The sequence below is a fragment of the Cygnus olor genome, chromosome 3, assembly GCF_009769625.2.
Source record: "Cygnus olor isolate bCygOlo1 chromosome 3, bCygOlo1.pri.v2, whole genome shotgun sequence".
Lineage (NCBI taxonomy): Eukaryota > Metazoa > Chordata > Aves > Anseriformes > Anatidae > Cygnus > Cygnus olor.
This window is the reverse complement of record NC_049171.1, coordinates 362255-384534: the sequence shown is the minus strand read 5'-3', so window position 1 is coordinate 384534 and position 22280 is coordinate 362255. Positions and strand designations below refer to the sequence as shown.

Sequence of the window (22280 nt, the reverse complement as noted above, 5' to 3'; positions counted from 1 at the left end):
GCGTGGGGGCCGCGTCCCGGGGCTGCGGGGGAGCCCCCGCGGGCAGCGGCCGGGCCGGGGCCGTGCGGCAGCCCCGGGGAGCCCCCGGCCAGGCCCCGCGCAACCCGCCGCGTCCCCCGTGGGCAGCGGGGACAGACCCCGCGCGGGCAGCGCGGCTGCGAGGGGCCGGCGGGGCGGTGCGGGGCGGTGCGGGAGCCCCGGCCGCGCCGGCCGCCTGCAGCCCTGGCCCCCTGCCCGGCCTCTCCGGCTCTCCCCGTCCCCCCTTCCCCGTCCCCGCTGGTGTCCCAGCCTAACGAGAAGCAGATGTGCGGGCGGCGGCGGGGGGCGGGGGGCAGGCGCGGGGGCCGGCGGCGCGCGGCGGTGCCCGGCGGAGGCCGAGGCCGAGGCGGGCGGGAAGCGGGGGGCCCCGGGGACCCCGTCGGGCGGCAGCGCCGGGGCGGCTCTGGCGGCGAGGGGCCGGCCGAGGGGAGGGCAGAGCCGCGCCGTGCCGAGCCGCGCCGCAGAGCCGGGAGGGACGGAGCCGCGACGGGACGCGCCATGCGCTCCTGAGCCGGGCCGTGCCCGCCGCCCCGCGCCGCCCGCCCGCCCAGCATGGCCCCCTGGCTCTGGCCGTGCCTCCTGGCCGCCCAGGCCCTGGCCGCCAACTTCCCCCCCAGGTACAGCCTCTACACCGGGGGGCCGCCCCGCTCAGCCCGGCGCAGGCCACGGCCCCGCAGGGCCCCGCCGCGGCCCACAGCCGGTGCCCGGGCCGCCAGCCGGCACAGGTAGGAGCCGGGACCGCCGGGCGGGCGGGGGGGAGCCCCCGGGGCACGGCCGGCGCCCCGCAGCCCCGCGGGGCCCCCGGGAGCGGCAGGACGGCCGCACGTCCAGCGCCGGGAGCCCGGCCGGGGGCGCGACGGGGCGGCGGGAGCCGTGCGGAAGGATGCTGCCGGGGCGCGGCGGGGCGGCCCCGTCCCGCGGGCACGCGCGGGGATACGGGCCCTGGGGGCACGCGGGGGGCGCGGGGCGGGGGCCGCGGCCCGACGGGCGCGGGGAGCGGGGGCGGGGGCGGGCGGGGGCCCGGCCGCGCGCTCCGGGTGCCGGTGCCGGGGGTCCCGGGCGCGCACCCGCGCCTCGCGCCCCGCCGCGGGGTTCCCGTGCCGGGGGGGCGGAGCAGGCAGCGGGGGCGGGTGAGGGGCCCCGACAGCCCCTGCCCGTGCCGTGCCCTGCGGCGGGGGCGGCGGCGGGCGGCGGGGGGTCAGCTCGTGCCTGCCCCCGGGTCGGGGCTGGGGCTGCGGGGCCGGCCCCACACCGGAGCTGGGGGTCGCCCTCTCGCCTCAGCCACATCAGCGTGGCCGCCTGGGGTGGAGCTGCACCGGAATGTGTCCCCCCAGCCCCACGGCAGCCCCACGGCAGCCCCACGGCAGCCCCAGCACCCTGGGGCAGGGGCTGGTGGGACCCTGCTCCACGCGGGACCCGGCTGCTGGTGTGGGGCTGCCTGGGAAGGGCGCGCATGGGCCGGGTATCCCGCGGCCCCACAGAGCACGGACTTGGCTGGGCTCTCACCCGCGGTTTTGGGGACATAGCAGGGTGTCCCCAGGGGCTGGGGTGCACAGCGCCCTGTGCCCATGGCTTGGGGGATGTAGAACCCATCTGTGCGCTTCGGGGCCGGTCCCTCTGCTTCGAGGGTCACGGCAGGCAGTCCCCATGGACGGGGTGGCACGGGGACCCGTCCCCGTGCCCTGCGGTTTTGGGAGGGCTCCCAGCCTGTCCCCAGGACGTGGATGTGCCCCGATGCAGCCCCAGGGTGGGCAGCGGGGGCCTGGGCCCCGCGGGCACCATCAGCCAGGGATGATTGGGCACGGGGGGGCGGGGGAGCGGGGGGGCCGGGAAGGGAAGAGAAGGGAAGGGAAGGGGGAAGAGGGGGGGCCGTCGGCGCAGGAATTCCCGGCGGCCCCCGGGGAGGAGCTGGAATCCAGCCGGGGCCTGAGGGGAACCAGCCGGGCTGACGGGAACCGGCCGCGGCACTGCGGGGCCCCCGCACTGCTCAGCTCCACGGCACGGCACGGCACGGCACGGCACGGCACGGCACCGCACGGCACGGCACGGCACCGCACGGCACGGGGAGCCCGCAGCGGGGCCGGGGCTGCCGAGGGTCCGCGCCGTGGGGGGCTGCCCTGGGGGGGGCCGCGCCGTGTGGGGCTGCTCTGGGCTCGGACCATATAAGGCTGGGCTGGGGCGTCCGCGCTGCGTGGGGCCGGGCCGGGGTCCCGCTCCCTGGGGTGGGCTGGGGGGCCGGGGTCCCGCCCCGCAGCCCGGGCACCACACCCCGTACGGAGCCGAGGGGCCCCGCAGCGTGTTCTGGGGGCTGCAGCCCCCGTGGGGCCCCGCCCCACAGCCTGGTCGGGATGGGGCAGGCGTGCCCCCCGGGCAGGGTCTCGCCGTCAGGTCTGGCCTGACGCTTCGTCCCCTGCTCGTGAACTCCAGGCTGGGGGGGCACATGAGTGACAGCCGGGGGGCGGCTGAGGGGCACGGCCCAGCCCGGCTCCGCAAGGCAGCAGCATGGGGCCAGAGCGCCCCCGTCCCTGCAGCGTGCAGGGCCTCGCAGCACCCACACGCTCACCTGGCCACCCCTTGCACCCACGAGCAGGGTCCCCGTCCCCACAGGGCTCACTGGGTGCGGGTGGCCCCGTGAGGGCTGCGGTCGCTCCCCGCGGTGCCACCGGCCCCTTCCGCGGCTCCACAAAGGGCCCCGGCGCTCGGGGCTGTGGGGTTGGGCAGAGGTGAAGGGGCTGCGGCGGGGCAGGATCCGGCCCATTAACCCCACAGCACTGGGCTGTGACGGCTGCTACTGGTGGGGCCGGCAGCGCGGGCACCTGCGGGGGGGGGATGCCGCGGAGGTGCCTGGTGCATGTGGGGGGACACCCGGGGTGTGCCGGGGGCTCCGGTGCGTGCCGTGCGGGGCCCTGACGCCTTCTCCGCAGGAACTGGTGCGCCTACGTGGTGACGCGCAGCGTGAGCTGCGTGGTGGAGGACGGCGTCGAGAGCTTCGTCAAGCCCGACTACCAGCCCTGCGCCTGGGGGCAGCTGCAGTGCCCCCGCGTCCTGACGTGAGTGGGGCCGGGCAGGGCGGGGGCGTGGGACCAGGAGCCGGGGGGCAGCGCCCGGGGCCCCCAGCGGTGCGGCTGTTTATCCGCCCCGGGATGTGTTTACTTTTTTGCAAGAGCGCGGTCTCGTCGGCTCGTGGCCAATGCCTGACCTGCCCCGACCCGGCTTTTCCAGTGGCGCCGCTGTGCCCCCCCCCCGGCCAACTGCCCCTCAGCATCAGGGCCAGGGACCCCCCACGCCGCCTGGGGGATGGTTTGGGGGCCAGGGGCTCTGCCCAGGGCCCGTGTCCTGCACTCGGGCAGCCACAGAGCAGAGCACCGGGTGCCGTGGTGCTGGGTGCCAGCCTAGTCCGGGGGGGCAGGCAGGATGTGCAGGGGCCGCCCCCCTGGAGGGCAACGAGCGTGGCCACGGCCAGCCCGGTTGTGCAAGAGCCTGGTGCGGTCGCGCCGCCTGGGCCAGCCCGCAGCCTGTGTTTGGTTTTCCTCCCAGCCCCGAGCCTCTTCCTGCAGCGCCTCCGTGGGCAGGGACCGACGTGGAGGCTGTGGGGGGAGGAGGGGCAGCAGGGGCCAGGACCCCCCCTGTCAGCAGCGTCCCCTCTGCCCGCAGGTACCGCAGCTTCCTGCGGCCCCGCTACAAGGTGGCCCACAAGACGGTGTCGGACCTGGAGTGGCGGTGCTGCCAGGGCTACTCGGGTGAGGACTGCTCCGAGGGGCCGGCGCCGGGGCCACCCCTCACCACCACCCGCCCGCGGCCCCGGCCCGGCCGCCCCACGCTCTCTGGCTTTGGCAACCCGCTCAGCGGCCTGGGGGGGGAAGGCAGCGCCGGGGGGGGCCGGGGCAGCACTGCCCCGCGGAGCCCGGAGCCCGCTGGCGGTGGGGAGGCGGAGAAGGTGCAGCAGCTGGAGGAGAAGGTGCGGCGGCTGAGCAAGCAGCTGGAGGAGCTGCAGGCCTCGGTGCAGGCGGGCCAGGAGAAGCTGCTGCAGGACCTGCGTAAGGTGGCCGAGGGCAGCCCAAACGGCAAGCACCCACCCGCCGACGCCGCGCCGCCCGACGTGCGGGAGACGCTCAGCCACATCCAGCAGCACCTGGAGCGCCTGGACGACCGCATCCGCAGCCAGGAGCTGGAGCGGGAGCGGGATGGCTTCGGGGGGAGCCCGGCCCCGGAGGGGGGCCTGGCGGGGGCCGCGCTGCTGCGCGAGCTGGAGCAGCGGGTGCAGGATTCCTGCAGCGCCTGCCTGGCTGGCACCGAGGGGCTGCGGCGGCAGCAGGCGGAGGACCGGGAGCGCATGAGGGCGCTGGAGAAGCTGGTGAGCTCGGTGGACCAGCGCAACCGGGAGGCGGTGGAGACTGTGCAGCGGCACGTCAGCAGCCTGAGCACCCGCCTGGCCCCCGCCACGCCGCCCGACGAGCTGCGCCGGCGCGTGGCCGAGCTGGAGCGGCGGCTGGACGGGCTGGAGGGGTCGCGCGGCACGGTGCTTGGGCCGGGGCCGGGGCCGGTGCTGGCCCGGCGGCTGTCAGAGCTGGAGGGGCGGCTGAACGCTACGCGGGCTGGCCCCGGGCCCCCTGACACCGAGGGGCTGCGGGGCCACATGGCCAACCTGAGCCGGGCACTGGAGGGGCTGGCGGAGAGCGGGGCGCAGCGCGGCGCCCGCCTGGCTGAGCTGGAGGGGGTGCTGGCGCGCTGCGGGCGGCCCTGCCCGGAGCCCGCTGCTGACGGCCGGGAGGGCTCCGCGCTCAGCCAGCTGGAGCGGCGCGTGGAGGACAACGAGGCGCAGCTCCGCACCCTCAGCTCCGGCCTTCGGCAGCTGGGGGCCAGCGGGGCCGGGCCGGGCAGCTCGCTGCAGGCGCTGCGGGAGCTGGTGGGGGAGCAGGGCGAGACGCTGGGGCGGCTGGCGGGGCGGCTGGGGCAGCTGGAGGCAGGGGGGAGCCCCGGTGGGCAGACGCTGGAGGACACCCGCAGGGACCTGGAGCAGCTCCGCAACCGGACGGGCGCCCGGCTGGGGCAGCTGGAGACCGAGCTGCGGGGGCTGAGCACCACCGGTGCCTGCGCCCAGCCCTGCTCCCCGCTGCGGGAGGAGCTGGAGCGGCTGCGGGAGGAGGTGGGCGCCTGCACCGACGCCTGCAGCCCGCCTGCACCCGACCCCACGGCGCCCGAGGCGGAGGAGCCGTTGGAGGGGTTCAGCGTCTTCGGAGGCACGACGCCCTGGGAGCTGCAGACGCTGCAGGGCGAGCTGTCGGAGGCGCTGCTCTTCTTCGGCTTGCTCAACACCACGGTGCAGGAGCTGCAGGATGCCGTGGACCAGCACGACGCCGGCCTGCGCGAGCTGGGCGCTGTGAAGGACCGCCTGGCCGCGGAGCTCGACCGAGTGCAGGCGGAGGTCGCCGAGCGCGCAGCCGAGAGCGAGGAGCGGCTGGAGGGGCTGGTGCGGGACCTGGTGCGCGCGGGCCCCGGGGGCTGCCCGGCCGGCCTGGAGCCCAGAGTGGCCAAGCTGGAGGGCGTCTGCGAGCAGCTGGAGGTTGTGTCGGGAGGGCTGCGTGGCGTCCGCGAGGGGCTGGGCCGGCACGTGGCGGGGCTGTGGAACGCCCTGCGGGAGCTGAACGGCACAGCCCGCACCCACAGCGCCCTGCTGGAGAAGGCGATGCAGCTCCCGAACCGCCTGGGCGCCCTCAACGCCAGCTTCCAGCAGCACCGCGCCGAGATGCTCAACCTCACGAGCAGGGACCTGACCGGTGCGCGGCGACCGCGCGAGCAGGGACGGGGAGAGGGGGCACGGGGATGGGGAGAAGGGGGCATGGGGATGGGGAAAAGAGGGCATGGGGTTTGGGAGAATAGGGCACCGCTGGGGGGAGAAGGGGACACGGGAAGGGGCAAAAGGGCATGTGGGGATGGGGCATGGGTGTACAGAGGAAGGGGGGTGCAGGAGGTGGGGATGGGGGAACAAGGGGCAATGGGCTGCAGGGACAGGGTCTGAAGACGGAGCGCGGGGACAATCACAGTGCCATGAGGCGTGAGGGTGTGGCGATGCCGGGTCCCAGGGCTTTGAGCACTGGGGCTGTGGGGTATGGGGGTGAGGGGGCACAGGACCCCAGGCTGCAGGCTATGGGGCTGGGATGCGGGGGGACATGGGGACCCAAGTTACAGGAGCATGAGGCTTGGTGCGTGGGGACATGGGGCCTCAAGTCATGGGGACGTTGGGCTGTGGGGTGAGGGGACAGGGCTCTAACCCGCCCCCCTTCCCTCAGGCCCCCCTGGGCCCCCCGGACCTGCGGGCCCCATGGGGAAGATGGGCCCCCCTGGCCCCTCTGGGCCTCCTGGCAAGGACGGAGAACAAGGCCCTGTGGGCCCCCCAGGTAAGGAGCATCCCCTGTGTCCCGGCAGCCTCCGGCAGTGGGGCCTTGCCTGCCTGGTGCTGGTGTGGCCAGGCTCGTGCCGCCTGCCCACCCTACAGTGCCGTCTGTTCCTTCCCTTGTAGGTCTGCAAGGAGAGAGAGGTAGGGCTGGGGGGGGGTGGGGTGTGAGGGGCTGGGGTTAGGAGGCTGCGGGATGGGTGTCGTGGGGTGGGGGGGCTGCAGCAGCCGCTGGGGCAGGGGGAGTTGGGTGATGGAGGTGGAGGGGCTGGGGACGTGGGGCATGGGTGCAGCCGGGGGGCGGGAGTGCAGGGGTCTGGGGGTGCCATGGGGGCACCGTCCTGACACCACCCCCAGGTGCCGTGGGGGAGCCGGGCTCCGTGCCCCACATCGCCTTCTCGGCCGCCCTGAGCACGCAGCGTGCGGAGCCGGGCACTGTCCCCTTCGACCAGGTCCTGCTCAACGACGGCGGCGCCTACGACCCCGAGACGGGTGAGTGCTGGCCCCACGCCTGGCTGTGTATCGGGATGGGGGGGGGGGGGGCTGTGGAGTGGGTGGGGGCTGCATGGGCATGGGTGGAACACGGGCCTGGGGTGCAATGAAGGGTGGGGGTGTCCTCAGGGGCGCAGCAATGGCTTTGGGGTGAAATCAGGCAACCCAGGGGCTGCAGTGTGAGTGTGGGGTACAGCGGGGTGGCTCGGGGACACGATGATGGCTGTGGGGAGTGGGGGGGGCTGAGCTCGTGCTGGGGGCACCATGGGGCCCGGGGGCTGCCCTGCACTGACACCGCTGCTGCAGGCACCTTCACGGCGCCGGTGAGCGGCCGGTACCTGGTGAGCGTGGTGCTGACGGGGCACAAGGGCGAGAAGCTGGAGGCGGTGCTGTCGCGCTCCAACCAGGGCATCGCGCGCCTGGACTCGGCCGGGTACCAGCCCGAGGGGCTGGAGAACCAGCCCGTGGCCGAGCACCAGCCCAGCCCCGGCTCGCTGGGCGTCTTCAGCCTCATCCTGCCGCTGGAGGCGGGCGAGACGCTCTGCGTCGACCTGGTGGCGGGGCGCCTGGCCCACGCGCCCGACGAGCCCCTCACCGTCTTCAGCGGTGCCCTGCTCTACGACGCCGAGGGCCCCTAGTCGCCCTCCCTCACACCCACCCCTCACCGCCCCATGGCTCCTGGACCCCCCCCACGTCCCCCTGCACCCACGCGGGGCCCCACCCACCCCCCCTGTCCCGTTATTTATCAGCACCCCCCACCCTCGCTCCCACACCACCACGCGTCCCTCACCACCTGCCCTGGCCCCCCCACACCGCCCCGCGCCCCCCCCACAATAAAGATGCGACACCGGGTTTTGTACCCGTGGCTCCCGCCTCCTTCCTGCCCCCCACGCGCTTTATTGCCCCCCGTGGGCCGGGGGCAGCCCCTGGGCACTGCCCTGGGCCTGGCAGTGTCGCAGCTGGGGGGTGGGGGGTGCCCAGGCCGGGGGTCCGGCTGCCATCAGAAATCCTCATCCCACCCCGAGAGCTCGTCCATTGCCGGCGTCCGGTCGACCGAGAACCGCTTGAAGTTGGTGTAGGGAGGGCCCTGGGGGTGCGGGGGTCAGTGCTGGACCCTCCTGCCCCTTGCCCCACGCCCCCCACCCCAAGGCCCGGCCGCACCTGCTTGATGAGCCACAGGGTGGGCGCCTCCAGCTGCTGCAGGGCGAGCTTCTTCCACTTGAGGGTCCCAAACCACCTGGGGGGGGGGTGCTGCAGGAGGGGCCGGGCGGCAGCATTTCCCCCCCCACACACCCCCACACACCCCCCTCACCTGTGCTTCTTGATGCCACGGATGCCGGTGGCCGTGTTCCCCAGGCGCTGCCCCGGACGGCGCCTGCAAAAGGGCCGGGGATGGGGCAGGGGGCACAGGATGGGGCTCCCCAGGGCACCCCCACCCACAGGGCTGTCCCCCCAGCCCCCCCCCCCCCCCCCCCCCCCCGCACAGACCTGCAGAGCTTGGCAATGAGGGAGCAGGCGGCCTCGCTGAGGAAAGCAGGGAAGGAGAAGATGCCGTCCAGGATGCGGCTGTAGATCTTCTGGGGGTCAGCACTGTGGAAGGGGGCCCTGTGGGGCACGGGGGCGTCAGGCCTGGCCGCGGGGGCGGGTGGGCTCGGCCCCAGGGCACGCTCACCTCCCCACCAGCATCTCGAAGATGAGGATGCCCAGCATCCAGAAGTCGACCGCGAAGTCGTGGCCCTCGTGGCGCAGCATCTCAGGCGCCAGGTACTCGGGCGTCCCGCAGAAGGAGTAGGTCTTCTCCCCGCGCTCCAGCTCCTTGGCGAAGCCGAAGTCCACCTGCGGTGCAGGAGCTCTCAGCCGGCCCCACGCCCGCAGGGACCCGCGGCGCCCTCGCTGCTGCCCCCCCCCACTGCCCCCCCACGGCACCAGCACTGTGCCAGCACCCCCAGCCCGCCCCGGTACCAGCTTGACGTAGCCCTGCTTGTCCAGCATGAGGTTCTCGGGCTTCAGGTCGCGGTAGACGATGCCGTGGCTGTGCAGGTACTCCAGGCCCTCCACCACGCAGGCGGAGCAGAACACGGCCAGCGGCTCCTCAAAGTAGCGCCTGCAGGGCAGGGTTCCGTGCTCGGCACAGTGCGGTGCGGCGCGGCACGACACAGCACGGCATGGCGTGGCACGGCACAGTATGGCACAGCACGGCACCGCACGAGACAGCAAGGGACAGCACGGCATAGTGCGGCACGGCACGGCACAGCACATCACGACACAGCACGGCACACCCCTGCCCGCCCCAAGCCCGTGCCCCCCGGCCCCGTACACCTCGCGCAGCTTGGTCCACAGCTCGCCGCCCTGGCAGAACTCCAGCAGCAGGTAGACGTGCTGCCTGTCCCGGAAGGTGCCAAAAAACCTGCGGGCGGCAAGCGTCAGTGGTGCCTCGGCGTGGCGCTGAGCCCAGCCCCGCGCTGCCGGCCCCGCTCACCCCACGACAAAGGGGCAGTGGCTCTGGGCCAGCACCCGCCGCTCCGTGCGCACGTGCTCCTGCTGCTGCGTCCGCACCACCCAGTCCTTGCGGATCCGCTTCAGCGCGAAGAGCTGCTCGCGGCACCGCACCTGCGGGCAGGGTTGGCCGTGGGCACCGGGACGGGGACGGGGTCAGCAGGGGGTGCCCGCAGGCCAGGCGTGGCTCTCACCAGCTCGACCCTGCCGAAGCCGCCGGTGCCCAGGACGACGCGCTGCCCCTGCTTCTGCCCCTCCTCGTAGCGCACGGCCACCAGGTCCTCCAGCCGCACCGCTGGGGACGGCTGCCGCAGGCTCGGGGACCCCCAGCCCCTGTGGGGGGGGGAACCACAGCCCTGCAGCACCAGCACCAGCGGCCGCCTGCCCCTGTCCCAATCCCATGCCTACCCCTGTCCCCGTCCCCACCTGCACCCCCATCCCCGTGCCCACCCCATCCCCGTCCCACACTGACCGCCTGGGGTCCGCAGGGGCCGGCACCTCTGTCGCAGCCGCGTTTCTGCAAGGAGAAGCAGCCCCGGCTCAGCCCGCGGCCCAGGAGCCCCACAGCCTGTCTGGGATGGGCACGGCGCGGCAGGACCCCACAGGGACCCGGGGCCGTGCGTGAGGCCAGGAAGGGGCTGTGGGAGGTCCATGGGGGGACACCCCCCCCTTGGAGATCACCCAAAGCTGCCTGGACATGGGGCTGGGCACCCTGCTGGGGCGACCCTGCTGTGGGGGGCATGGGACAGGGACACCCAGGGGTGCCCCCAGCCTCAGCCAGCCGGGGGGGGGGGAAGCGGGGGGCTGGGATTCTGGACACCTCACATGGGGCCACACATGGGGCCATGGTGAGCACGCGCCAGGGCCGTGCCGTGGGGCTCGGCAGGAGCAGGACGGTGCCTGGGCCTGGCAGTGCTCCCGGGGCAGAGTCCAGGACCCGCTGCTGGCGCCACGTCACCGCTGCCGTCCCTGCCGGGTGCCCAGCACCCACCCAGCCAGCACCCACGTGGGGACCCCGCAGGGCCACGGATACTCACGCGTCTGAGTCGTGCCTGGGGCAGAAGGGGATGATCTCCAGGAAGTCTCTGTGGGCAGAGCGGGGTGTCAGTGGGGCAGGCAGGTCCCGGCCGTGCCCCGACGGGGATGGGCTGCAGGACACGGGGACACCCACTCCTTGGCCACCGTGATGCAGGTGACATGTCCCTGCGCCTGGCACGTCGCTGTCCGGCGGATGTTCCTGCACGGAGAGACCGGTGGTCACGGAGGAGGCGAGGGGTGTGTGCAGAGGAGCAGGTGCGAGAGCTCCACGCGCACAAGAGCAGGCGTGCGGGCACACGCACGGAGTGCAGACGAGCTGCCTGCGGCCCCAGGGCACCTACTCCAGCAGCGAGAGCTCCCCGAAGTGCTCGCCGGCGCCCAGCACGCGCAGCAGCTTCTCCTGCCCGTCCACCCGCCGGCTCACCCGCACCTGTGAGGGGACGCGGGGCCGGGCTGAGCGGGGCGGGGGACATGGCCCTGCCCCGCGGCGCTGCACCCACCTGGCCCTTCAGGATGATGTAGAAGCTCTCCCCCTTGTCCCCCTCGCGGATGATGACGTGGCCGGGTGCGAAGGAGCACTGTGGGCATGGATGGGGCGCTCGGGGCTGCGCTGGGCAGAGGACACCGTCCCGCAGCCCCCCCCCCCCCCATGCACGCACCTCCTCCATGGCGTCGAGCAGCTTGGAGAGGTGGCTGTTGGACAGGTCCTGCAGCCAGTGCACCCTGCGGCGAGAGGTGGCTGGGCCCGGGGCCGCTGCAGCCCTGCCTGCACCCTGAGCCCGGCACCCTTCACCCTTCACCCTGCACCCTGCATCCTGCATCCTGTGCCCTGAGCCCTGCATCCTCCCTGAGCGCCGGAGCCCAGCGCAGCCACAGGCAGGACAGGGCTGGGGCTGGCGCTGAGGTTGTGTGAGGATGATGACAGGAGCAGGGACGGTGACAAGGTTGGGGATGAGGATGGGGATGTGGACTGGGACTGGGCTGCGGGTGGGAATGGAGATGGGTGGGAATGGAGATGGATGGGATGGGATGGGATGGGATGGGGTGGGATGGGTGGGATGGGATGGGATGGGATGGGGGATGGGGTGGGGTGGGATGGGATGGGGTGGGATGGGGTGGGGTGGGATGGGGTGGGATGGGGTGGGATGGGGTGGGATGGGATGGGGTGGGATGGGGTGGGATGGGATGGGATGGGATGGGGTGGGATGGGATGGGGTGGGATGGGGTGGGATGGGATGGGATGGGATGGGTGGGATGGGATGGGGATGGGATGGGATGGGGTGGGATGGGGTGGGATGGGATGGGATGGGATGGGGTGGGATGGGGTGGGATGGGATGGGGTGGGGTGGGGTGGGGTGGGATGGGATGGGATGGGATGGGATGGGGTGGGATGGGATGGGATGGATGGGGTGGGATGGGGTGGGATGGGATGGGATGGGATGGGTGGGATGGGATGGGGTGGGATGGGATGGGATGGGATGGGTGGGATGGGGTGGGATGGGATGGGATGGGATGGGGTGGGATGGGATGGGGTGGGATGGGGTGGGATGGGATGGGTGGGATGGGATGGGTGGATGGGGTGGGATGGGATGGGGTGGGATGGGGTGGGGTGGGGGTGGGGTGGGATGGGATGGGGATGGGATGGGGTGGGATGGGATGGGATGGGTGGGATGGGGTGGGATGGGGTGGGATGGGATGGGGTGGGGTGGGGTGGGGTGGGATGGGATGGGGTGGGATGGGGTGGGATGGGGTGGGGTGGGGTGGGGTGGGGTGGGGTGGGGTGGGATGGGATGGGGTGGGATGGGGTGGGATGGGGATCAGACAGGGTGGGGATGGGCCTGATGACAGTGACAAGGCCAGGGCTGTGCAGTGGCTCTGTGGCCAGGGGTGATGAGAGGGGACGGCGCCTCGAGGCTCAGGGCTGGCTGCGGGGCCGGGGGTACCACGGAGGGGCAGGGGGCAGGGGCCCCACTCACGTTCGCAGGGAGTCCAGGATCTTGGCCCGCCGCTGCTTGGCGCTGCTGGTGGTGATGGCGCGGTACCGCTGCCGGTCGATGGCCCAGAGGCGCACAGGGCTGAGCGCTGGGGCACAACGGGTGTCAGTGGGGGCTGGGAGCGGGGGGGGGGGACAGAGCCGGGGGGGCTCGGCCCTTACCCTGCACGGTGGCGGTGCGCTTGCAGTGGTACAGGATGGCCAGCTCCCCGAAGACATCACCCGGCCCCAGCGTGCGGAGCTGCCGGCCCCGCTGCGTCACGCTCAGCTGCCCCTCTGCAGGGAGGCAGCACGGAGCAGGCGGCCTCGCGCGTGCACGAACACACGTGTGAGCATGTGTACATGCACGCAGGTGGCCTCGCACATGCACCCTACACACGTGTGTGTCACAGCCCCAGCAGTGGGTGCACTTGCAGCTGGTGTGCAGGAGTATGTGCGACCGCTAAGGGGCAACGCAGCCCCACGCGTGCATGCACAGGGCAGGTGTAGCACGCCCAAATGCGTGCCCCCACACATGCACACCCCCGCGGGCATGTGCACACCCCAGCCCGCGCCCCGTGCCCGCTCCCACCTGCCACGATGTACATGGCGGTGCCCTCGTCGCCCTCGGCCAGCACCGTGTCCCCGGGGCCGTGCTGAACGGGGACGAAGCTCTGGGCCAGCGCCTCGGGGCAGCCCTCGCCCAGGCGCCGCAGGAAGTCGCTGCGTCCCATGGCCTCCGCGATCAGGCTGAGGTCCCTGGGGACAGAGGGACGTGGGGACAGCAGTGGGGCAGCCCCGGCCCTCGTGCACCCCCTCTGCCCCTCCTGAGGTACCTCTGTGACGGGGGGCTACCGGGCAGCTGGAGCAGGGCATCGCTGGCGAGGGGCTCAGGAACGATGGCGGTGCCCCGACGGTGCGGCCAGCCCGGGGGTGGCTCCGCGTCCGGCAGCGCCCTGGCATCGCTCGAGCCCCGCGCCACGCACTGCAGGAAGTCGCGCTCCTCCTGCAGCCGCAGCTCCCGCAGCTGCCGCTCCATCCCGCACCGCTGCCGTGCCTGGGGGGGGGACACAGCGTTGGCAGGGGGCTGCCCGGTGCTACCTCGTGTGCCTGCTGCACCAGCACCACGGGGAGAAGGGAGAGGTTCCCGCGGCACGGGGCAGGGCCGCACACCGCACGGCTCAGCACACCTGGGTACATCTGGGCGTGATGTGGCTGGGGACGCCTGGCACCACCGGTGCCCACAGCGCTCCCCACCGTGCCCGGACCCCCACCCGCAGCCCGTGCACCCGGCCAGGCCCTGCAGCAGCACGGTGCTGCGCCCGGCACGCCCTGCCCGAGCAAAGGTTGCACCGCCGGGCCGGGGCCGGGACAGGGCTCAGCACCCCCCCTCCACACCCCCCCCCCACCACACATGGTCACTGCCCCCACACGCACACTCGGCCCCGGGATGTGGCCACTGACTGGGGCTGGCCCAGTGCCCCGCCACGCGCACGGCCCCTACCTGTGCCACGCACCCTCCTGCGCCTGCCCCTACCCGCGAGGCCGCTGCACCCAGCCCCGTGACACATTAACCTGCCCACGGCGCTCCCCCGAGGCACGTGCTGAGCTGCGCCCAGCACGCAGCACCAGGCCCGCACCCGGCCCGCACCCACCAGGCACCCGTCACGCACGCACCCTGCACCCGGCCTGCGCCACCATGCGCCAGGCCTGCAACAACCTGCACCTGACCTGCACGCACCCTGCACCCACGATGCACCCACCCTGCACCTGACACGCACCCAACGTGCACCTGGCCTGCACCCACCATGCACCCGGCTTGCACCCACGATTTACCCAGCCTGCACCTCACCTGCGCCCACCCTGCGCCACCCTGCACCAGCATGCACCCAGCTTGCACCCACAGTGCGCCCACCCCGCACCCACGATGCACCCACCCCGTGCCCCCCGCGCCCCGCGGGGCCGTGCAGGTGCCGGGGGCAGTTGTGCACGCGGGCACTGCCCGTGCGAGGTGTGCACGTGCACGAGGTGTGCCCGCCGGGCACACGAGTGGCGCGTGCCCGCGCACCCGCTTGGGGGGGGGGGGGGAGGGGCCCTCCCGCGCGCTCCTGGCACGGGCCACTCGCGCGCAAGGGCACCCTTGGGGGCGTGGCCACAGGGGCGTGGCCCGAGCGGTCCCGCCCTCCTGCGGACCACGCCCCTCTCGGGAGGACTGGGCGGGGTTGCGGGCTCTGATTGGCGGCGGGGAGAGGGGCGTGGCTCGGCGGCGGGCCCTGATTGGCGGAGCGGGGCGGGGGGCGGGGCGGGGGGGCGGGGCGGGGGGCGGGGCGGTGCCGGGGCGGTCCCGGAGCGCGGCGCAGCGCGCAGAGCCCGGCGGCGCCCAGCATGGCAGCGGGCGCGGCGGCGCTGCGGGACCCCGGGCCCGGCCCCGCGGCGGAGAAGCGGATCCTGTGCGTGGGGCTGGTGTGCCTGGACATCATCAGCGTGGTGGAGGCATACCCCGCCGAGGACACCGACACCAGGTACCGCGGGGACCGCGCCGACCGTGCCGAGCCGGGACGGGCCGTGGCAGAGCCGTGCCCGAGCCGTGCCGTGCCCGAGCCGAGCCGAGCGGTCCCGAGCCGAGCCGTGCCGTTGCAGGTGCCTGTCGCAGCGGTGGCAGCGGGGCGGGAACGCCTCCAACTCGTGCACGGTGCTGGCGCTGCTGGGAGCCCCCTGCGCCTTCATGGGCTCGCTGGCCCCCGGGCACGCTGCCGAGTAAGTGGGTGCGGGGACGGGGTCGGGGCTCCCCGCGGCCCGGGGGGGTCCCGGGGCCGCCGTGACGCTGCAGCGGCCCCCGTGTCTCGCCCCGGCAGCTTCGTCCTGGCAGACCTGCGGCGCCGCGGCGTGGACGTGCGCCACGCGGTGCTGCGGCCCGGCGGCCTCATGCCCACCTCCGTCGTCATCACCAGCGCCAGCCGGGGGCACCCGCACCATCCTGCACGCCAGCGGGTGCGTGGCCGCCCTGACCCTGCTCTCTGTCCCCCAAGTTTCATCGTGGCGGACTTCCAGCGCCGGGGTGTGGACGTGACGCACGTGGCCTGGCAGCCCCGCGGGGACGTGCCATGCGCCTGCTGCGTCGTCAACGCCGCCAGCGGCTCCCGGACCATTGTGCTCTACGACACGTAAGGGTGTCGCGCCCCCGCACAGCCGCCAGGGCAGCCTGACCGGGTGATTCCCCGTGATTCCGCACACACAATCGCTGCCAATCGTCCCCGGGCTCTGCAGCCCCCCAATCACCCCCCCGCTGCCGCCGTGATTGGCGGCGGCATCGCGCCCAGCTGCGTCCCGCGCGGCAGGACGGCGGCACGGCCCCGCCACGGGCGAAGGGCTGGCGGCCCCGCGCTGCCCTCGAGGTCACCCCCGGGGCACGGCGGCGCCGTTAATCATTCACCCGCCCGCCCCGCGGAGGGGGACCTCTGCCCGGGGCAGAGTCGAGGCGCGGGGCTGCCCTTTGTCCGCGGGGGGCCCGCCGCACCCGGCCCCGCCTGACGGCCGGCCCCACAGGAACCTGCCCGACGTGACGGCCCGCGACTTCGCACGCGTCGACCTGGATCGGTACCACTGGATCCACTGGGAGGTGCGGCGGGGCGGGGCCCGGGGGCGGGGCCCGGGCGCAGGGGGCGGGGCGAGGAGGAGGGGGCGGGGCCGGACCCAGGGGGCGGGGCCGGCGCAGTCACGTGGCCGGTGCCGCCCGCAGGCCCGCAACGCGTCGGAGCAGCTGCGCATGATCCAGCGCGTGGAGGAGCACAACCGGGCTCTGCCGCCGGCGCAGCGCATCCGCACCTCGGTGGAGGTGGAGAAGCCGCGGGAGGAGCTGCTCCCCCTGCTGGCGCACGGCGACGTGGTACGGCCCGCCCCGCCCCCGCGAGGCGCGATTGGTCCGCTGGGGCTGGGGGCGTGGCTACGGGAGGGGGCGGGGCCAGGGATCTGGGGTGGGGCTGGAGGGCGGGGTCAGCGGTTGGGGTGTGGCTCGGGGGTGGGGTCAGCATAGGGGCGGGGCTTGGGGCTGGGGGCGGGGCTTGGCGCTGCCCCGCGGGGGTCGGGGGGCGCCTCCGGGGCACGGAGGGGCCGTGCCGGGGAGGGCCGTGCCCGGGGGCCGGGCGCTGACCCCCCCGCAGGTGTTCATCAGCAAGGACCTGGCCAAGCACTTCGGGTACCGGTCGGCACCAGAGGCGCTGCGGGGGCTGCGCAGCCGCGTGCAGCCAGGGTAAGGGGCCGGGCCGGGCCGGGGTGGCGGGCTGGGGGGGCACAGGTCGGTGTGGGGCAGGGGGAGCGGGGGGCAGGCTGCGGGTGGGGTGCGGGACGGGGCAGGGGGCACAGGCAGGCGGTGGGGCACGGGGACAGGAGGGGGTGTGGGGTAGGGGCCGGGTCTGGTCGGGGGGGGGTCCCACCCCGGCGCCCCCTCCCCGCAGGGCCACGCTGATCTGCGCCTGGGCCGAGGAGGGGGCCGACGCCATGGAGCCCGGCGGGGAGCTGGTGCATGCGGACGCCTGCCCCCCAGAGACCCTGGTGGACACGCTGGGGGCTGGGGACACCTTCAACGCTGCCGTCATCTTCGCGCTCTCGGGAGGTGGGCACAGCCCCGCAGAGCCGGGGGGCCATATCCCCCAGCAGCCCCCCATGCCCCCAGCATCCCCCCGCACCCCCAGCATGCCCCTGCGTCCCCCAGCATCCCCCCTGCCCTCGGGCATCCCCCGCGCTCCCCGTCCCCTCACTCCCCCCCGTCCCCAGGGCAGAGCCTGCAGGACGCGCTCAACTTCGGCTGCCGCATCGCGGGCAAGAAGTGCGGGATCCAGGGCTACGACGGCATCGTCTGAGCCGCACGTGCGGCTGCCACTGCCCCCCACCCCGCAGCCTGGCCCCCCTCACCCTGCTCCCAATAAAGTTCGTGGGTGCCCCACCGCTGTCTCTGGTGCCAGGCCCTGAGGAGCCCCATGCCCCCACACCACCAGCACCACCGCAGTGACCACAGCGTGAGTGGCAGCTCCTGTATTCCTCGTCCCGCCACGTTACAGGGGAAAATGCGTGTGTCCTGGCCCCCGGGCCCTGCTGCAGCTGGCCCTGCCCTAGGCGTGTGGGGGACCCCAAGCCCCTCTGCCCCAAGCAGGCATCCAAACCATTGCTCAGCTGGGGCACCGCACCCCACAGCCTGCAGGGCAGCATCGCTGGGGCCAGCAGGGGGCAGAGAACCACGACAGCGCCGGGGTCACAGCCCTGCCCGGAGCCCCCTACCACCTACATCTCTCCAGGGTCCTCCCAAGCGGGGGCTGCCTCTGCCCTGGGGACTTCATCCTTGGGGGCTTCGTTCACTTCACCCTGGGGGGCTCCAGCCCCAGGGTCTCCCTGCCCCTCTGGGTGGGCAGCGTCGTCTGGCAGCCCCTGCCCCTCTGCTGGGCCAGGCTCTGGGCTGCTTGCCCCTGCATCCACTCCAGGCATCTCATCCACCGTGGGTGTCTCCACTCTTCCCCCGGGCCCCTCCATGTGTCCTCCCATCATCCCCTCCTGGCCAACCTCCGCTCCCACCAGCGGCTCCCCTGGGGGTCCCCGTTCCCAGCCAGGCAGCAGCAGCTCGGGGGGGTCCAGCAGCCCGTCCCTGCTGCGGTCCTGCCTCTCCAGGGCACGGTCCACCAGCACAGCCAGCTGTGGGGATGGGGACAGGGTGAGAGCCTGTCCCACTCCCCCAGCTCCCCACAGGGTGCAAGGCCCCCCTGGACCTACCGCCTCAGGGCTGGGCTGCCCCGTGCCCCCCTGTGCCAGCACCGCTCCCAGCAGCTGCAGCAGCTCCAGCCCGTCCAGGCGCCCACTCCGGTCATGGTCATGCAGCGCAAAGAGGTACAGCAGGGCTGTGGGGTGCAGAGCGCCATGGGGCCAGGCTCCGTGGGGCTGGGACATGTTGTCGCAGCCCCCTGAGGCACCCCAGCCCCACGTACACTGTTTGTCCTTACCCTGCTCCCGTGTCATGTCCTCTGCGTCCTGCTCCGGCTGCCCCAGGCTCCTCACCGCGCTCTGCAGCAGCCTGGGGGCATTGGGGCTGGGGGTGCGTGCACTGCTCCCTGCCCCAGGACCTCCCCTGCCCCACAGCTGGCCAGGCAGTGCCTGTGCCCCGCAGCTCCCCCCGGCTGGGTGTCCCCCCCGTGCCGCCCTGGGCAGCAGCCTCCCCCCCCCACCCCAGGCACTCACTGCAGCGCAGGAGGCTCCGGGCTCAGCGGGTCAGGACCAGGATCGGGCCTCGTGGCTGGGGGAGCCTCTGACCTGGGGCGGGAAATGGGGGGGGGGGGGCGGTCTGTCACTAGGTCACCTGTGCCGCTGGGTGGGGGCGGCAGCGGGGCCCTTCTGCCCCCACCAGGCTCCCAGCAGCGCCCCACGCACCCACACCGCGGCCCCCCCCCCCCCCGGCCACCGCAGCCCCGAGCTGCTCCCCTCCCTGTGCCCCCTGCACCCCTGCGCCACCCACATCCACCCCCCGCACCCCGTCTGCACCTTCGCATCTCATCCGCACCCACGGCACTCTGTGCCCCCGCCTGCACCACGACCCCCCCCGTGCCCCCCCTCCAGCCTCCCCCCCCGTACCTGTGCCCCCCGTCCCTCGGGGCCGCGCAGGCGGCGGGGAGCAGCAGCAGCAGCAGCGGCAGCAGCGGGGCCGCCCGCGGGGTCCCCATCGTGCGCCCGGGGCACAGCGGCCGTGGGGGGCGGGCGGGGGCGGGCCCACGCGGGGCGCTGCCACGCGGAGCGGGGCGGGGGGCGGCAGCGGCGCGTGGCACCCGCCGGGCCCCGGGACGAAGCGGGACGGTGGCACCGGCGCTGCACGCGCAGGCTGCGGGCACGGAGCTCACGCTGCGCGCCCCATGCGCACCCCGCAAGCGTCGCGCACCCTGTGCGCGCCCCGCGCCCCGCGCCCGCCCCGCTGCCCCCGCTCCCCGCAGCCTCCCCGCACGCCCGCAGCACCACGCCCGCACCCCGGCGCCCCGCGCCCGCTCCCCCAGCCCCGGGCTCTCCTCCCGGGGCCGCTCGAGGAGCCCGCCCCGCCCCGGGGCCACGTCGCCGCCCCGCAGGGTCCCTCCCGCGCCGGCAGCGCGGGGGTTAACCGGTACCCTCGCGTGTGCCCGGCACAAAGATGCCCGCCGGAGCCACGCGCGCCCGGCTCGGGGCGGGGCCAAGGCGAGCAGGGGCGGGGCCAGAGGGCGGGGCCGTGTCGGGGCGGGGCCTCAGTCGCGGCGGGCGGGGCGCCGGTGGTGGGCGTGGTCGGCGCGGGCGGGGCCGAGCGGGCGGGGCCGCGGTTCCCGGCGGGCCGCGATGTCGGCGGAGGAGCCGCCCGGTGCCGCCGCCCCCCCCCCCGCTGCTGCTGGCGGCCGCCGCCGCGGCGCTGCTCGGCCTCTGCTGGGCGGGGGCGCCGAAGGTGGGCGCGGGGCCGGGCGGGGGGCGGCGGGGGCGGGGACCCCCCTGACAACCCCCGGCTCTCCCCGCAGCGCCCCGTGCTGGCCGGCGGCCCGCGGCTCGTCGCCTTCCTGCGGCGGCGCTGCCCGGCGGTGCGGGCCCCGTTCCGCCCCACGGCCTGGTGCCCCGAGGGCCGCCTGCAGACCGTGCTCCGCGCCCTGCTGCAGTCCTGCCCGACCGTCCGCTACCGCAGGTGAGCCCGCGGCGGGGCCGGGCCGGGCCGTACCGGGCCGGGCCGGGCCGGGCCTGACGCCGCCGCCCCGCAGCGAGTCCGTCCGCACGCCCGACGGCGGGCAGCTCGTCCTCGACTGGGCCGACGGCCGCGCCCTGCCCGCCGCCCGCCCCACCGTGCTGCTGCTGCCGGGGCTGGCGGGCAGCAGCCAGGCCAGCTACGTGCTGCACATGGTGCACGGGGCCGCCCGCGCCGGGTACAGGTGAGTGCCGGGGGAGGGGGAGCCGCCCCACCGCCCCGCTGCCCCCCCTGACGGCCGCTCTCCCCCAGGGCCGTCGTGCTCAACAACCGGGGCTGCCGGGGCGAGGAGCTGCTGGTGAGACCCTCCCCAAGCCCCCGCCCGCGGGGCAGGGGCGCTGCAGGGCCAAAACCCGGCTGTGCCCCCCCCGCCCAGACCCCCCGGACCTTCTGCGCCAGCAACACGGAGGACCTGGAGACGGCCGTCCGCCCACATCAGGGGCCGGTACCCGCACGCCCCGCTGCTGGCTGCCGGCGTCTCCCTGGGCGGGGTACGGGACGGGGCAGACGCCCCGGGGATGACGGTGGCCGCGGCCCCCCCTGACCCCGGTGCTGGCACAGGATGCAGCTCCTGAACTACCTGGCACGGAAGGGCCGGGCAGCGGGGCTGGTGGCGGCCATGGCCGTGTCCCCCTGCTGGGACCCCCTGGAGTCGACAGTGTCGCTGGAGCAGCCGCTCAACGCCCTGCTCTTCAACCGCCGCCTGGCCGCCAGCCTCTGCCAGCTCATCCGCAGGTGGGGGGCAGGGGGCTACACGCCAGGACCGGGGGGCGCCAGCGGCACCACCCGGCACTGACCCAGGCTCATTACAGGCACCGGGCGGTGATCGGGGACAAGGTGGACATGGAGCACATCCTGCAGGTGGAGCCCACCCCCTGGGCCCAAGTGCCACCTGGTCACGGAATGGCTTGGGGTGGAAGGGACCTCAGAGCCCCCCCAGTTCCAACCCCCTGCCATGGGCTGGATGCCACCCGCTAGATCAGGTTGCTCAGGGCCTCGTCCAACCTGGCCTTGAACGCCTCCAGGGAAGGGGCATCCACAGCTTCTCTGGGCAGCCTGTTCCAGTGCCTCACCACCCTCTGAAGAATTTCCTCCTAACCTCTCATCTAGATCTCCCTCTTTTAGTTTAAAACCATTCCCCTTGTCCTGTCATTATCTGACCGAGCAAAAAGTTGCTTTCCATCTTTTTATAAGCACCCTTTAAGTACCAAAAAGCTGCAGTGAGGTCTCCCTGGAACCTCCTCTTCCTCAGGCTGAACATCCCCAGCTCTCTCAGCCTTTCTTCCTAGGACAGGTGCTTCAGCCCCTTGATCATCTTTGTGGCCCTCCTCTGGACCTGTTCTAAAAGATCAACATCCTTCTTGTGCTGGGAGCCCCAGACCTGGACGCAGCACTCCAAGTGGGGGCTCACAAGGGCAGAGCAGAGGGGGACAGTCACCTCCCTCACCCTCTGGCCACTCCTCTGTTGGTGCAGCCCAGGACGCAGTTGGCCTTCTGGGCTGCAAGTGTGCTGCTGGCTCGTGTTGAGCTTTTTGTCCTCCAGAACCCCGAAGTCCTTCTGTGCAGGGCTGCTCTCAGAGAGCAGTCTGTACTCTGTGCCTGGGGCTGAGTGCCTGATGTCCCCCCGCTGCAGGCTCGCACCATCCGGGAGTTCGACGAGCGCTACACGGCGCCTGCCTTCGGCTACAGCAGCTGCAGCGAGTACTACCGGGCCGCCAGCCCCGCGCGCCGGCTGCACCGCATCCGCGTGCCCCTGCTCTGCCTCAACGCCTCCGACGACCCCTTCTCCCCCCTGCACGGTGAGCGGGGCCGGGGGGCTGGAGCTGGCCCCGTTGGGGGTGGCAGCGGCTGACCCCCGCCCGCTGGCACCTCGCAGCCATCCCGGTGGAGGCCGCCTGGCGCCTGCCCCACGTGGCGCTGCTGGTCACGGCCCACGGCGGCCACATCGGCTTCCTGGAGGGCCTCTTCCCCCGCCACGGCACCTACATGGACCACGTCTTCACCCAGTTCATCACCGCCGTCTTCGAGCACGGCAAGGAGCTCCAGCAGCTAGAGGAGGGTGGGGATGGGGCTGCGGAGCAGGACGGCGCCTGACACCCCCAATAAACCCACTCGCGCTGCAG

The 22280-nt window shown here is 74.2% G+C and overlaps 5 protein-coding genes across 7 annotated transcripts; 3 read left to right on the top strand and 2 right to left on the bottom strand.

The window, feature by feature from the left end:
• Positions 1-391: 391 nt before the first annotated feature.
• Positions 392-7693, top strand: EMILIN1 (elastin microfibril interfacer 1). The gene is made up of 7 exons (XM_040552158.1): positions 392-764; positions 2964-3089; positions 3694-5816; positions 6330-6437; positions 6560-6577; positions 6791-6925; positions 7232-7693. Exons 1-7 carry the CDS (start codon positions 592-594, stop codon positions 7561-7563), a joined length of 3015 nt encoding a protein of 1004 aa, XP_040408092.1. The 5' UTR covers positions 392-591; the 3' UTR covers positions 7564-7693.
• Positions 7694-7783: 90 nt separating this feature from the next.
• LOC121067531 (cGMP-dependent protein kinase 1-like) lies at positions 7784-13814 on the bottom strand. 2 transcript variants are annotated; one of them, XM_040552166.1, is made up of 19 exons: positions 13268-13814; positions 13024-13190; positions 12615-12728; positions 12436-12541; positions 11119-11182; positions 10960-11037; positions 10801-10889; positions 10593-10658; positions 10459-10506; positions 9894-9938; positions 9616-9754; positions 9405-9535; positions 9243-9332; positions 8888-9029; positions 8598-8761; positions 8414-8530; positions 8238-8300; positions 8087-8162; positions 7784-8012 (listed from the first exon to the last, which is right to left on the bottom strand). In XM_040552166.1, the coding sequence occupies exons 1-19, from the start codon at positions 13468-13470 to the stop codon at positions 7926-7928; spliced, it is 1989 nt and encodes a 662-aa protein (XP_040408100.1). In that variant the 5' UTR covers positions 13471-13814; the 3' UTR covers positions 7784-7925. The 2 variants fall into 2 exon arrangements, with proteins under 2 accessions (XP_040408100.1, XP_040408101.1); XM_040552167.1 differs by lacking the exon at positions 9243-9332.
• Positions 13815-14764: 950 nt separating this feature from the next.
• On the top strand, positions 14765-17373 carry KHK (ketohexokinase). 2 transcript variants are annotated; one of them, XM_040552155.1, is made up of 8 exons: positions 14765-14953; positions 15072-15188; positions 15461-15595; positions 15978-16050; positions 16171-16317; positions 16592-16680; positions 16886-17043; positions 17205-17373. In XM_040552155.1, exons 1-8 carry the CDS (start codon positions 14817-14819, stop codon positions 17288-17290), a joined length of 942 nt encoding a protein of 313 aa, XP_040408089.1. In that variant the 5' UTR covers positions 14765-14816; the 3' UTR covers positions 17291-17373. The 2 variants fall into 2 exon arrangements, with proteins under 2 accessions (XP_040408089.1, XP_040408088.1); XM_040552154.1 differs by lacking the exon at positions 15461-15595.
• A 74-nt stretch (positions 17374-17447) lies between these two features.
• On the bottom strand, positions 17448-19176 carry CGREF1 (cell growth regulator with EF-hand domain 1). The gene is made up of 5 exons (XM_040552157.1): positions 19044-19176; positions 18654-18725; positions 18419-18489; positions 18192-18316; positions 17448-18113 (listed from the first exon to the last, which is right to left on the bottom strand). Exons 1-5 carry the CDS (start codon positions 19130-19132, stop codon positions 17709-17711), a joined length of 762 nt encoding a protein of 253 aa, XP_040408091.1. The 5' UTR covers positions 19133-19176; the 3' UTR covers positions 17448-17708.
• A 411-nt stretch (positions 19177-19587) lies between these two features.
• On the top strand, positions 19588-22279 carry ABHD1 (abhydrolase domain containing 1). The gene is given in 10 exon segments (XM_040550744.1): positions 19588-19869; positions 19940-20100; positions 20174-20341; positions 20410-20455; positions 20534-20587; positions 20589-20648; positions 20720-20892; positions 20970-21018; positions 21791-21956; positions 22034-22279. Coding segments are annotated over 10 exon segments (1377 nt in total). The 3' UTR covers positions 22252-22279.
• The last annotated feature ends 1 nt before the right edge of the window (position 22280 follows it).

Coding starts and splice junctions, on each gene's coding strand:
- LOC121067531 (XM_040552166.1), bottom strand. CDS start 13,470: ATGGAGCGGCAGCTGCGGGAGCTGCGGCTGCAGGAGGAGCGCGACTTC. Junction 9,939..10,458: donor CCCAGGCACGACTCAGACGC/GTGAGTATCCGT, acceptor TTCTCCTTGCAG/AAACGCGGCTGCGACAGAGG. Junction 8,762..8,887: donor AGCAGGGCTACGTCAAGCTG/GTACCGGGGCGG, acceptor CCTGCACCGCAG/GTGGACTTCGGCTTCGCCAA.
- KHK (XM_040552155.1), top strand. CDS start 14,817: ATGGCAGCGGGCGCGGCGGCGCTGCGGGACCCCGGGCCCGGCCCCGCG. Junction 15,189..15,460: donor GCCCCCGGGCACGCTGCCGA/GTAAGTGGGTGC, acceptor CTGTCCCCCAAG/TTTCATCGTGGCGGACTTCC. Junction 16,681..16,885: donor CGCAGCCGCGTGCAGCCAGG/GTAAGGGGCCGG, acceptor CCCTCCCCGCAG/GGCCACGCTGATCTGCGCCT.
- CGREF1 (XM_040552157.1), bottom strand. CDS start 19,132: ATGGGGACCCCGCGGGCGGCCCCGCTGCTGCCGCTGCTGCTGCTGCTG. Junction 18,726..19,043: donor CCGAGGGACGGGGGGCACAG/GTACGGGGGGGG, acceptor TTCCCGCCCCAG/GTCAGAGGCTCCCCCAGCCA. Junction 18,114..18,191: donor GGCAGCCCAGCCCTGAGGCG/GTAGGTCCAGGG, acceptor CCATCCCCACAG/CTGGCTGTGCTGGTGGACCG.
- EMILIN1 (XM_040552158.1), top strand. CDS start 592: ATGGCCCCCTGGCTCTGGCCGTGCCTCCTGGCCGCCCAGGCCCTGGCC. Junction 765..2,963: donor CGGGCCGCCAGCCGGCACAG/GTAGGAGCCGGG, acceptor CCTTCTCCGCAG/GAACTGGTGCGCCTACGTGG. Junction 6,926..7,231: donor CGCCTACGACCCCGAGACGG/GTGAGTGCTGGC, acceptor CCGCTGCTGCAG/GCACCTTCACGGCGCCGGTG.